Source organism: Amblyomma americanum, chromosome 5, assembly GCF_052857255.1.
Source record: "Amblyomma americanum isolate KBUSLIRL-KWMA chromosome 5, ASM5285725v1, whole genome shotgun sequence".
NCBI classification, from domain to species: Eukaryota; Metazoa; Arthropoda; class Arachnida; order Ixodida; family Ixodidae; genus Amblyomma; species Amblyomma americanum.
In genome coordinates this window covers 203789824-203803937 of record NC_135501.1, presented here as the reverse complement: position 1 = coordinate 203803937, position 14114 = coordinate 203789824, and the positions used below count along the sequence as shown (strand labels likewise).

General features: G+C 50.8%; 1 protein-coding gene across 1 annotated transcript in view; it reads left to right on the top strand.

Moving 5' to 3' along the window:
• The window catches only part of LOC144133469 (inositol-trisphosphate 3-kinase B-like), a 246175-nt gene that overhangs the window by 1390 nt on the left and 230671 nt on the right, over positions 1–14114 (top strand). The window contains exon 2 of the mRNA XM_077666582.1: positions 2043–4842. Within this exon, the coding sequence (XP_077522708.1) occupies positions 3772–4842 (1071 nt within the window). The 5' untranslated portion in view covers positions 2043–3771. The remainder of the gene's footprint in view (positions 1–2042; positions 4843–14114) is intronic.

Here is a 14114-nt window from a genome sequence, read left to right as displayed (position 1 = left end):
ACCGCACCGCTAGCCGTCAGAAATCACGGAGTCTGCGTTTACGTCACGTATCAGGTCACTCTGTTCTGAGACGTCATAAGAGTTGCCGTGGCGTCATAAGAGTTCCCTGAGTTTGAATTAGAGCGGCGGGAAAAACTTTTTCTTCTTCGAATCTAAATTTTTTGAAATAAATGCATCTTTCGCGCCCAGACAAGCGGCAACAAAGCCATGAAATGCCGAACTATCAGATTTTGCTAACAAAAAAAAAATGATGGAGTTCTCCTCAGTGTCCCTTTAAGCACTGATTCAATAGCCGGAGTACTGCACAAAACGAACGTCTCCCATATGCGCACATTTCACCTCCGACCGCTCTCCGACATTCGTCCTGGCAGGCATTCTGCTGTATAGGTGTCTACGGTGCGTATTTTTTTTTCTCGACTGACTGCGCCAGGTCAGCAATCGCGCAAAGCAAGATAACAAGATAAGAGGGCTCACGCACCGTATGTACGCGTCACGAGTCTTCCTGACTTCTGCGTGCCATTCCTCTGTGGCGACGTTTGCCTGTCACCGCCGCCCAGTCCGTCAACCCTAAACCCTCCGACGTTCCACCTATTTTGAAGGCTGCGCAACGGCCATCGCAGCCTATTTCCCTTTCGCTCTTCATGCTGCATGGTTTAAGGTTTATGAGGGTTTAACGTCCGAAATCGACTCAGGCTATGAGGGACGCTGTAGTGAAGGGCTCCGGGAATTTCGACCACCTAGAGTTCTTTAACGTGCACTGACATCGCACAGTACACGGGCCTCTAGAATGTCGCCTCCATCGAAATTCTACCGCCGCGGCCGGGATCGGACGTGCGTCTTTCGGGTCAGCAGCCGAGCACCATAACCACTGGGCCATCGCGGCGGCACCATCGTTTATAACCGGGGACCCAGGCCAGGGTCAGCAAGTCTTCGTGGTATGGGCAGTACAGCCTTTTTACTACCCATGCATGCATTGTTCACCAGCCAAGAATGGTAAATAAATAACGATTACCATTTCGTCGGAGTGGGCGACGACGGTGATAATGACGGCGTCTTCTTCATGGCAATTATTAATGCCGGTGAGAAGGTGTCCGAAAAATGTGGAAGCAAAATGTAAAAGATGTAGAGATCTGCGAGCTACTGTGCCCTTTCGTCAAAAACGCTTCCTTTCCTCAAAACACATGCTTTCGCATTCCTCCACGTAAGGGGACTGAACACTGAAGTGCTCTCAGGATTTTTTCGAAAACTTCTGGCCATATTCGAACAATTTCTAATAATTCTGAACATGCCCTATTTGATTTATTTAACGAATCGAATAGGAGGAACTGAAATCGCGGTTCGAAAATTTCGAATATTCGCGCACACGTATTTTAAGGAAGACATGTGCTGCCCTCTCGGAACCTTAATCATAAACCTCTCAACGTAGTCGAATCGCCTGTTCTTTGAATATTGAACACACTTCGAACGCCTTGGGGAGCATAATCATTGCACAGCAGTTGCGCAGCAAATTGTCTTGTTAGGTAACCACTGCATGCTTGAAACCAGTGAAAGAGCGCACACTTGAAGGGCGTGTGCACGGAAAACAAAGAATTTGCTACGGAAGAGGAAATAGCAATGTGAAATCTTCCGCTCTCTCGGCCCTTAGAGCTACTACTACCAACACTCGACCCAAAGCATGGTGGTGCCCTCTACATCAGATGTTTATAAATACAAGTGGCACAAGGCTATCAACACAAAAAGGCTATATTTCTACAACACTGGTTTCTGTCGAAATTTTAATGCAAAAGTATAGAAGTTGTTCCAAGTTTCTCTACAGCTGCGTAATAAATGTTATTACGTTTTTGTTTTGTAGTTTCAGGAATAAATAACCAAGTATGCAAACCCGTACCGCATATAAAAACTGTTGCAAAATGTCATACGAAAGCAATCGTAAAACCATTAAACTGTGATTTGCTAAAATAGAAATTTCTCTGCATATTGCGTGAAAACTTAACTATATATCTCAATATAAGCTAATACTTAGTTGCTTTCTTACTCCACAGATGGCGGCACCGCATCGGCAATTTGGCGCGCTTTTTTGCGCAACGTCGTCTGCAAGAGCGCCGAGCAGCAGCCTTTAACGGCGATGTATGGGTAGAGCGAAACTAAACATGAAAACATCAAAAACTCGTAAACGATAACAAAAACAGGACGCCGCCGCCGTGGCGAACCAACCACGTGTTGCGTGGAAATCGCTTCGTGAGTGCCCGTTTCTTCAGCGCTTCGTGACGCCTCCCCGAGACGGACAGCGTGTTGGCCACCAAGTTGTCCAAAACCGGACCCCTGGTCGGAATGACAGCACCGTACGTACATGCATAACACATCCGCTACCCTGAGATCCTCCGTAAGCATAATTGTGCGCTCTTGCGGATTTAATCAGCTCCATAGAGGAGCGGTGTGTCGATGCCGGGTGCATATTTTATTTGCTGTTATCTTGCTTTGCGCGCTGGACTCCAACGCGCCTAGCGAGCGAGCAGGAAGTTGCGCGTTAGCGCGCTGCGCAACTGCGTCCCGGGTCATTTCCGCCGAACGAAGCTGTCGAGCAGACGAATTATTCGGCATCGCTTTGAGAGGAAAGTAAACGGCGCAAAAAAAAGAAAAAAGAAATATCGAGGAAACAACTACGAACGACGGCTGCGGTCGCGGCTGTGGTGGCGACGTAACGACAGCGGAACGGGGAAACAACATAACAAGTTTGGAGCGAGAAAATGTACAATTCTCCCCCCACCTCGCGCCCCGTGCGCTCCGCACTCCCAGCTTGAAACAACCCGATAATTGGGTCGCGTGGCTGGCAGCGACGAGTAGGTAGCCGCTGTGCCGTCGTCACAGCCGTTCGGCGCAGCATGGGCGTAGTGTGCTGAACCTGTTGGCGGCGCGTGGAATCAGCCGTCGTCGTGGTCGGAGTTCTCGCCGTTTCCGAAGCCTTCCACGTGTATGTGCAAGTGCGTGCGTGCGTGTGTGAGTGTGCAGTCCGTCTCCGTCTCTCGTCGTTGACGGTGTCGCTGCTGCCTGCGCATCGAAACGAGAAAGCACAAAAAGAAAGCGTGCAGCGGCACCGAAAAAGCCGGATATACGGGCAGGAAAGAAAAAAAAAGCAAGACGAAAACGAAACCGCGTGCCGAGAGAGGAATCGTGTACACGGCTCCGCGCCGCGCCACTCGATCCGGGGTCTTGAGCAACTTTTGAAACACGAACGGCGCGGGACGGCGTCGACCGAACGAACGCAGCGCCGGATTCAACTCGGCGATAGAGATGCGCGGCCGCCTTTCGCCGACCGCCGCCTCCTAGTCTCGACGTCGCGAGCGGGCGGTCCCCGGACGAAGTGCTACTCCCCCACCGTGCGCCGTTTGTGTGTTTTCCGACGTGCGAAGCTCTTCACGCGCTCGACGCGACTGTCGGCGTCGTTCAACTGGCGCTACGTCTGGATCGGAGCGGACGCAGTTCTGTCGCCGCTTTGCAGTTGCTGGCGGCCGTTGCTCGCTCTCCGTCTGCTTCGTGGTATGCCGCTAACTGCTGCACGTTGCCGCCAGACTGCATCTTTTCTTCGACGTTCGTGTCGGCTGCGAGTTGGGAGCCTGGTTGTCCGAGAAATGTGACAGGGCGCCGAGGAACCAGTAAGTGTGGTGGTTGTGCGCGCTGTGTCTGTCCGTGTCTGGTGGGTGCTGCTAGCGAAGCGCGGCTGTTCGCCGACGACGAGAACGCGTGTTTGTGAGTGCTCGCGCGTGCAGACCGATGGAGGACCGACGCAGCGACGACGATAGCGGCGAGGCCTCGTGCCGTCGCGGCGCCGCCAGTCGTACCCGCTCGCGTAGCTTCAACAACAGCAGCAGCGGCGGCCCCGCCACTTCGTCCAGCCCATCCCGGAAAGAGGACGGCGGATCGCGCGCTCGCGCAGCTTGCAGCGGCGGCGCTACGACGGCCAAGAAGGCGTACTCGCTCGAATCCATTCAGCGCTGCAAGCGCTGGCGGCCCTGCCAGCTCCTGCGCGAGGTGTTCGCCAAGACGCCGCTGCTGTTCGGCGCGCGCCGGCAGCAGCAGCAGCAGCAGCTCAACAGCAGCGACAAGTCGCCGACGCTCATGACGCCGGCATCCGAGAGCGTGACGCTGTCGTCCGAGGACAGCGGTCACGCCGAGTCGCCCGCGTCGCTCGTGTCGGTTGTGGTGATCGAGTCGCCGCCTTCTCCGATGCCCGGTGAGCTGGATGAGCCGTGCTTCGTGCCGCTGTCGTCCAAGTCGCGGCGCTCCTGCAGCGCCGACTCGGCCGTGGATTTTGACAGCAGCGAGGACGCAGCCTTGATGGTGGCGACCACCGTCTCCGGTGCTGGTGCCAACGGGAGTCTCGTCGTCTCGGCCCCCGACCACAACGGCGGCGACCATGTCTGTTCCGTGCTGATCCACGGAAGTGGAGGAGGTGGCGGGGACGATGGCTTCGACGTCGCCAACTCTCTGCACCAGCCGCAGCACCACCTGCACCGCACCAGCCTTCCGGGCGACCGGGTCATGTGCGCCAACAACGGCGGCAGCAAGCGGCCGCTCGCGCAGTGCCTGTCCCTGTCGTGTCCCGTGCTCAGCGCGCCGTGCGTGATTGTGAGCGACTTCAGCAGCTGCGACGTCTCGCCCGAGATCATCGAGGAGGTGGACGCCGCCGACCACTCGTCGGGCGGCGAGGCCCGGGACTACCTCTCGCTGGGCGGCCGCTCGTGCAGCTCCTGCTCTCTGTCCTCCACCGTGTCCAGCGCCTCGTGGGACGACGAGGCGTCGCAGAGTGACGTCAGCGAGGCCGGCTCGGCGGGGTCGTCGAAGGTGAGTAGCCACACTGCGTAATCTGGCAGGCTGCGTTTTGTTTTGCGGCATGGCGAGTCGACCGCATCGTGTGCCAACAACGGTTGCAAGCTGGATAACTAGCGTCAACGTGCGAAGCTTGGCGATACAGTGATCGGGTCTTAATGCATAGTCGTTTTAAGCCATTCTCATAATCATTACATCTGGACTCAGTAGCAATATATCATTGTGCCTGCGTCCTGGGTCATCTTTGCTTAGTGTCTCCAAAGGCCCTCAGACTTTTTCTCTTTTTTCACGGGATCGGACGGAGAACGAATGGCATCTGCGTCTATGGAGCGATGCAATCTTTAAAGCTCCTGAAGGACGATATGCCAGTGAATTGTGTAGTAATCGAAGGGACAGGCAGCTCGCTGGAATCGCCGCGGTGGCGGAGATTATGTCCGTCACCTCCAGCCGGCGACCATTGCAACGGACACGTTTTGCGCTGACATACTGTATCGAACAGTTCGTTGCGTAACGAATTCGTTGTAAACGGAAGACACGTGCTTTACAGGGGGACGCTTATTTCTCGCCTTCTGCACGTTGCCTGTGTGTAAACCTATGTCTGTATAGTATATGTCCTAAGCGGGACTTCTGTCGCTTTTTTTTTTTACGCGATCGTGTCTGTTTCTTCCTCTTTGTGCGGCTGTATTCTTGGCCAATGAGCAACAAGGAAACGTCCGTAATTATTCGTAATTACGTTGTGCAAACATTTGCCCCCGGGTAGATAGCATTCAGTCGGTAGGCTCGAGCCCCTTCCTCTTTGTGCCCTGACCAGATGGGCAGACGCTTTGCATACATTTGTTGAGTCGAGTTAAATGCGTCACGCGAAATTGAAGCGCAGCAGTCTGCTGTAAAGGACCCAGGTACATCTAGCGGATGGCTTATACATTCCTGGGGGAAAACTGTTCCCGCGAACAAACACGACCTGTCACCAAACGAAGTTCAGATTTCTGCAGGCGTCTACGTGTGGCAAGTGACATATGCGTATATTTGCCAAAAGACACATTCGAAGTCTGCCTTATTACGGGAAGGCATAATTTCTAACGTACATGAAATCATGGGAATTTTGGATTCTTCGGTTACGCGATTTCTTCGGTTATGGACATCATACGCGCCCTACCTGTACATATGTCATTGTGTGAATAGAATACTTGTACACAGTACTTCTCTCCCTCATCATTTCTGCCTGTCCCCTCACCTCTTTTTGCTGGAGCTGGCAAAAATGTTTTCCTTCCTTTTTAGTGTTTTAAATAAACCACTACTACTACTACCACCACCGCCACCACTATAGTAGTAGTAGTAGTAGTAGTAGTAGTAGTAGTAGTAGTATGCGACTACTGGAATGAGGCAACTGATAAATTTCACTGGTGGACACTGAGCCAAAGCGTTCGACGCCTTGGCTCTATGTCCACCGGTGAAATTTACCAGTCGATTCATTCCAGCGCTTTCTCCTGCAATTGTTCTGAAGCTTGACTTTAAAATCTTTTTTCAGAAGTATTTCTGCTTGAGGATTTCACAGAGAAATTCTTAAACATAAAAGAAGTATTCAGGGGTATTTAGAACGCTCAGAATGCATCGCATACCTCCAGTGATTTCCATGTCCAAAATTTCCTTTGCGATGTGTCGCTGACAGGCTCTAGATAGTTGCAAGAACTCTATAGCACGACGTTTCGTACATATAAATAACAGGCAATCCACTTTCGTGCTGCTTGCATATCACAAAGTTGTCGTGCTTTATTGTAAAGCCTGTCACAACGTCTGCGACACTGATGAGTCCGTTTTGTGCCTACGATGCTGATGTTAGGAAGCTCTTGCGCGTTTGCAAAGATGTATCATAGAGTCGCGTCATCAGCAACTATTACTCAACGCGCACGTTCGAAAGATTTATTCGAACATTTCGAAAGTTTGTTCGAAAGGTTATCGTTGTTATTAGTGAAACCAATATTACATAAAACGAGGAGCATGGCCAGGGATTTTCTTCAGCGTTACCGGATATGCTACTGCATGTAGCGATTAAGGCGTGCAGGCAAAGGTGTTCGCTCGGGGATTACAACAGGCAATAAGCAGTAATGAGACAAATGGCGAAGAGACGGATAACTGACCTTGCTCAGCCTTTGTGCCCACGACACCGACGAGAAAAAAAAAAAGGTCGTCGCCGCTTGACCTCGAAAGTCGATTTCCTCAATAGCCCAATCATTCCCGCACAGAGATTCTTTCACATAAAGAATGCTTCCCCCCCCCCCCTCCCCCCCCTCTTAAATCCATATAAGCCGGCCTTGCGCAGCAATTGCTCAACCGTCCTGATGGCACCGACATGGTCTGATTCAGTGTTGTTCTGATGGGTCTTCAACCCCGATTACTCTTTCACTGTGCCCAGCCTCTGCTGCGCTTGCTTCTTTGTTCGCGCGCGGATAAAGAAAAGGTCATGCTTATCAGTCGAGTTGGCCAGGCTCTCGGCCAAGCACTCGAACTTAGCCTTGCAAATGGACAATGCCGGAAAAAGGACCGTGGTCACTGCCTCTGCCCATATACCTGGAGATGGAGGTCACTGCATCATGATATATATATATATATCATGATGCTGCAGTACACTCGAAAAAGGCCGGTCCTCTAGCCGAATCGTCGTGAATTAAATCCTGTTGTGTTTTTTAAGTTCTGGTGACTTGATATTGTATTGATCAATCAGCTGCCAGGAAATCACTTTTGGTATATATATATATATATATATATATATATATATATATAAAGGAAGCCAACAGTCACCGAAACCATGGGTGCACAGGGGAATGTTTCTATTTTTTTAAATATCTAGTACCAATCAATTAGTTTTTTTTAAAGAAAATTACTTATAAAGCAGCAGAAAAAACAACCATGCCGCCGCTGTGATCCGAACCCACGACCTCCGAATATCGCGTCCGGTGCTCTTACCAACTGAACTACGGCGACGGATGTCCAATCTGCTGCTTTCGTGGGTATTTATGTTTTGCGCGTAAGCGAACCTTGAGAGAGCCTTGTCTGCTATATATATATATATATATATATATATATATATATATATATATATATATATATATATATATATATATATATATATATATATATATATATTGTTTCATTCTAAAATCAGGAGGCATCATCGAGGTGTGTATACCTTAGCGTTGCGGAGACGACAGGCAAGGAGGCGGGCTGCAGGAGCGAACTGTTCAACCGCGTTCGGCAATCATCGAAGCCGACACGGCCTCCTCTCCCGGCCCCGTTCCTCTGAGACACTACTCGCCGAACCTTCTCGGCGAGCCTCGTGCGCCTTCGCGAACAACCGCCTTGATTATCGCACAGGGAGCAGTCCATAAGGGACCGCGATTCTTCGCCAACAAAGCCGTCGTGATCCTGCAGCCGCAGACGTCTACGCTCGGCTGGACGCTAATGAATGAACAATCGCTCCCTTCATCGGGGCCTTTATTCATAGACTGCATGCACCGTGCGACGCCGAGTGAATTGAATTCTCCAGGGCGGCGGGAGGGGGAGGGGGGAGGGAAGGACGTACACGCGCAGTTCCCTTCCGCGTGAGAGCCGTCGCGTACAGATGCACCCAGTGTGAAACAATGCGTGGCCCGCTGTTGTAGTAGTACAGGCACGACTCAAGCCCACTCACGCACACACAGCCGCATGCATGCTGCCACGGGCGCTTGTCGTGCCAATGAGCATCGCCCGTCGCGCGCCGACCGTGAAGGCACGAGGCGCGCTTCGGTGCCTGACAGGCGCGCGCTTGGGCCGCTCATCACGGGACACAGTCAGGCGGTGGTAGCGGTCTGTCAGGGGGCGCCTGTGCAGCGCGCGCAGGCACGTGGTGCTTTGAAAACGCGCGTTCCCCCGGGCTCTCCTCCTCGCAAGCGTGGATTTTTGGAGAGTGCCGCGCACGCCCTGTATATGGACCCAATGTGGATGCGTCAGAATTCGTCAGGCTTTGAAAAAATTGGCTTTTGGTGAAAGGAAATGGCGCAGTAACTGTCTCGCGTATCTCGGTGGACACCCGAACCGCGCCGTAAGGGATAGAGGTGGCAATGAACGAAGAAAGGAAGAAAGAGGTGCCGTAGTGGAGGTCTCCGGAATGATTTCGACCACCTGGTTGGTTCGCTCAGTTCCCTGTCGAAAGACAACGTAAAATTTTCTGTCGTCGCAACATATTTGCGGTAATGCTTTTGTCCACGGAGCTGAGGAACGAACAGAGAATTTGACAAACAACCAAGTTCCTCTCGCAACGCAATTTGCTTGAGCTGCTCCCCAATAAGTGCAATGCACCCGAATGGAAAGAAAGGTTAGGCAATGAAGCCAACTGAGCCAGAACATTCGAAAAAAATGAGAGAGAGGGCCCATTGCCCCATTTTCGCAGCCGCCGCGGTCGGGTTCGCGGCGGCTGCGTTTTAATGGAGGAAAAACGCTAAGGTACCCGTGTGCTGTGCGATGTCAGTGCACGTTAAAAATCCCCAGGTGGTCGAAATTATTCCGGAGCCCTCCACTACGGCACTTCTCTCTTCCTTTCTTCTTTCACCCCCTCCTTTATCCCTTCCCTTACGGCGCGGTTCAGGTGTCCAACGATATATGAGACAGATACTGCGCCATTTCCTTTCCCCAAAAACCAATAATTAATTATTATTATGTGAATGTTGGACTTGGGGATGCGTACAGCAGAAATAGGGAACATTAATGGGGGGAAAGTGGAGAACTGGAGATATTTACTTGGAAGACAGAGAAATGGAATGAAAGGAAATAGGAAATATCTAAATAGGTGTGTTAAACTAGTTACGAACTAGAAAATGGGGCAAAGGGCCCTCTCTCTAATTTTTTTTTTCGAATGTTCTGGCTCAGTTGGCAACATTCACATTTCACATTCCCCATTTCAATATTTGATTCCCCGTATACTTTTGACCCCAAGATACAGCATTCAGACGCACAACGGCGAATATGTGTACTTGATTAGCAATTGTCAGAAAAGTGTTACGCGCAGTTGGCTGCAGCTTTCATTTAGAAGCAGTACTTCCGGGAAGCTTTGCGAAGGACGCAGAGCCAACAAAGTCGGAGGCACAAATCACTAAGGTCAGCGCAGCGGATGCGATCTGGCTGTCTAAACCATGGATGCTTTCAAGGGTGAATTAATAGCTGTTCTTAAGACAGTAAAAGAAAAATATATGGTGCAATGCATTCAAACCGCACTTCTTTTGGTGGAACAGGGCAGCCTTGATAAAAAGTGTCCTGACAGGTGTTCTGTAGCGATAGCTACATTACGGTAGCATTTCGAGTCTTCAGCGCGGCGACGCCGCCACGCTGTCACGTAGTTCGTCACGTGGTGCGGAGCAGCTGCCGGCGGCGCGGCGCCGTGGCTGATCACGTGGTTGGTCACGTGACCAAGTTCCACTCGGCCAGCTGTAGCTATCGCGTCTTTCCAGGTTTAACCAGAGCTAAACCACAGCCAATTTTTTCGCCTCACAAGTGGCAAAGAGGGGGGAGGGGGACCTATTTTCCAAGCATTTCACTTCCAGAAGTCCGAGCACCATGCCAGGGGAAAGCTCGTACCTACTCGAAACCCACTGTACGCGGTGGCAATGGGATCGAACCCCGCACCTCCCGTATACGGGGCATATGCTCAAACGCTTCGTTTTTCTTCCAAATCGGTCACCCAGGTTACAATTTATTTGTTACTTTTTGAAGTTTAACATTAGCTGCATCATACTTATTTGCGTCCTCTCCTGGTTGTGGGTACCGCTTGGTGAGTCCACGGACTGCTTATGAGCCTACGTCCCCAGCTAACAAGCTGCACTGTAACGGCTGCAGTTGGCAAATGCAGCCCCGCTGTCGGCCTGTTTGCAGAGCAGAAAACCGGCGGCTTTTTCGCTTCGATATCACCAAAGACATCGCTCTATAATTTCTATAATATGCGTGCCTATAAGAAGGTTGATCGTATGCGCCGATAGCCATGAGCATTAAATTCCGTAACTCAAACTCAGTAGCCAAGCGGTAATTGCAAGGTCTTAGGCGCCATTGCTTTGCTGAAAGGTGTACGAGTAAGCGCCTCCAAAACAGGACACATGAAGGAAGGGAAAGACCACTGTGATGGCTCCCCCTCGTCCCCCTCCCCACCGTCTGTCGCTCCGCTATTACTCTTCGTCGCATTGCAGCGGTTCTGTACACGTTCAGTTTTCTCATGGGCGAAATGACTACGCGGTTCAGTTGTAGTTTATGAAGGCTGGAAAGACGCAGTCACTCTTTCATTGTGGGCGGACGGACGTCTGAACCGCGTCGCGAGGGAAAGGAAGTCCTAAAATAAAGGGGGGGGGGGGGGAGTTCACGTACAGCCTTTATATAAAACATACAACCCATCGATCCCGTTTCTCGTTCACGCATTGCTGTTCGTTTTTCTTCATCAGCACCGTTGAAAACCTCAAGGGGGTGAGGTGTGCTTTTTGACCGGCCGCGGTGGCTCGGTGAATAGGGTGCTCGGCTGATCCGGAGTACCCGGGTTCGGTCACGGCCGCGGCGGCCGCGTTTCGATGGAGGCGAATTATTATTATTATTATTATTATTATTATTATTATTATTATTATTATTATTATTATTATTATTATTATTAACGCAAAAAGGCGCCCGCGTGCTGTGCGATGTCAGTATACACTTTAAAGATGGTGGTGGTGGTGGTAGTGGTTTTATTAAAAATAATAGTAAAAAGGAAGGAAAAGATTTTTGCTAGCCCCGGCATCTGCCATCGATACTGAAGCACCTGAGCTGGGGCAGCGGAAATAAAGGACAGCAGGCAGAATGGAGAAATGAAATGAAAGAGGTGAGGGGTCAGGAAGAGAGGACAGGGGGGAGAGGTAATATGTACAAACTATTTACACCCAGGTGGTCGAAATTATTCCGGAGCCCTCCACTACGGCACCTCTTTCTTCTTTCACTCCCCTCTTTATCCCTTCCCTTACGGCGCGGTTCAGGTGTCCAACGATATATGAGACAGATACTACGCCATTTCGTTTGCCCAAAAAACCAATTTTCACCCGCCGTTTGGGAACTGTCGCTCGCACGCGTTTCGCCTTTGAAAACAACGAGCCAGCAGCAGCCGTCGGTGAGCGGCACCGTTGGACTCCACCCGATCGCTGATAAAGATTCGCTCGTATCGCGCGGACTATTAAAAACTCGGCTCGCGTGCTGACAGCTTTACGACGGGTGCCAATCGAAGCGGAATCCTTTAGAATAAAACCAAGAAAGAAAGATCCGGACCGCGAGAATAACTTCGAGCGCGCAAATATCACTGCTGACGTTGAATCGTATATAAGGTGGATGAGCGTGCTAGCAGAGACACGGGGGAAAACATTTCTCGCTCACGTCCGACGACGCTCGTCGGTAGACGGCTGTCAAAACGGTATTTTACGACTTGCGCCTCGGCTGAGAACTGGAAATAAGCGACGCTGACAGGAAGCGAGGACGATGAAGAGCTCATTTTAAACGGCGCCTGCGTCACGCGTGGCCCCACGTATATGAATAACCCCAAGTCAGCGACTGCGAAATTATGACAACACGTTTGCTGCGACGTTTGTACCGCGTAGAGCGCCTCAGAACTCGCCTAGACGGATTGGATTGGGAAAGGTTTATTGCCGGCACTGAGCCCTATAGTGGGCACTGTACTAGATGGCTTCGAGCCCATGGCTCTTGGCGACCTTGTGAGCTCACTCAGTGGCCCGGTAAAACTTCTATTTGGGCTAGTTGGTGCATTTTTTAACCAAGGGAACGGATCAGCGCAAAAACAAGCAATCACACAAGAAGGGCAAGACACAACACGAGCGCTGGCCGTAGCGCCTTGCTCTCCAGGTAGAGTCCACGATGTGGGTGAGCAAAAGGTCAATGCTGCTTGAAGAGGGACGAACACAAAAAGATGGGCCCAGTGAACAAGAAAGATACTTCAGTAAAACTTCTATTTGGGCTAGTTGGTGCATTTTTTAACCATAAAAGATGGGCCCACTGAACAAGAACAAGAGTGCTCGTGTTGTGTCTTGCCCTTCTTGTGTGATGGCTTGTTTTTGCGCTGCTCCGTTCCCTTTCAGTGGCCCGGACTTGCGTCAACGGGTCTGAGCTGGCCAGTATAGCCTCCCACCGCTCTGTCCGCCGGTGGCGGCGCCTTTTCGCAGCTCCATAGAATGTGGACGTATATCCGGCTATCTCGCTACATTCTTTGCAAGTCGGATTGTATTCCGTTGGATGCATGTGTGGTAGTCTCGACGGGCTCAAGAAGGATCGCGTCTGGAGTCGACGCCACGTCACCTCCTGGCTTTTGTCGAGCTTCTTGTCTGGGGGCGGATAGATCCTCCTTTCCACTTTAAACGAATTTGTGTAGTCGTGAAAGGATATGAATATATCTATCGTGAAATTTGGGGACTCAACCCGGCTCACTGCTCGGCTGACATAACCTCGAGCTATATACTGTGAGCCAACTCGTTTCCCCTGTTTCCCGAGTGTGACGGCACCCATATTAGTTCCACCTCTCCGTGGTTCCAGTCTTATTGTTTTTGGATTCGTTCTGCCTCCTAGGAGATCATATCCCGCGCGAAATTGTTTATGCGAGTTTTTAATCTTGAAGAGTACTTCATCCACCGCGGGAATACTACACTGGCAAGGTGTGTCTTCGCATGTGGCTTGGCTATAGTGTTGAGCCGAAAATGTGGATACTGGGGTATTGACGAGAACGAAATGCCAGAACAGTCTTGGTCGGAAATCTTCAGGCCACGTAGTTTAATAATTTAAAATATTGTGAGTCCCATCGGTGTTTTTACAGCGTGGCATATAAACGCATGAATTGTATTACCAAGGAGAAACTAAGGTCTAAGCGCGATTGCACATATGAAGGCGGAATGAGCAGTTCGTGGCGCAGATCACCGTGATAAAAAAAAAATCATGAAATAAGCATAACCCTTCAAGTGTGCGAATGGATGCAAGCGGTGATAGGCTCAGGCTATATGGTATCGTAGTTGTGCTGTAACGGTTGCTAAAAGGAGCTGAACTGTTTCCAACCGTTTTTAGCTTGTTGGTCAGACGGTTAGTAACCTGAATCCCAAACTGACGACACGCATTCCAGTTGGGAACGAGTGATGGTTTTGTAGTACAAAAGCTTATTGTTGGCTGGGGCTCAGTGAATGCGACATTTTAAGTACCCAAGCATGCAGTTAACTTTGTTAACGATGAAATCGACGCGATTTTTCCAGCTCAGC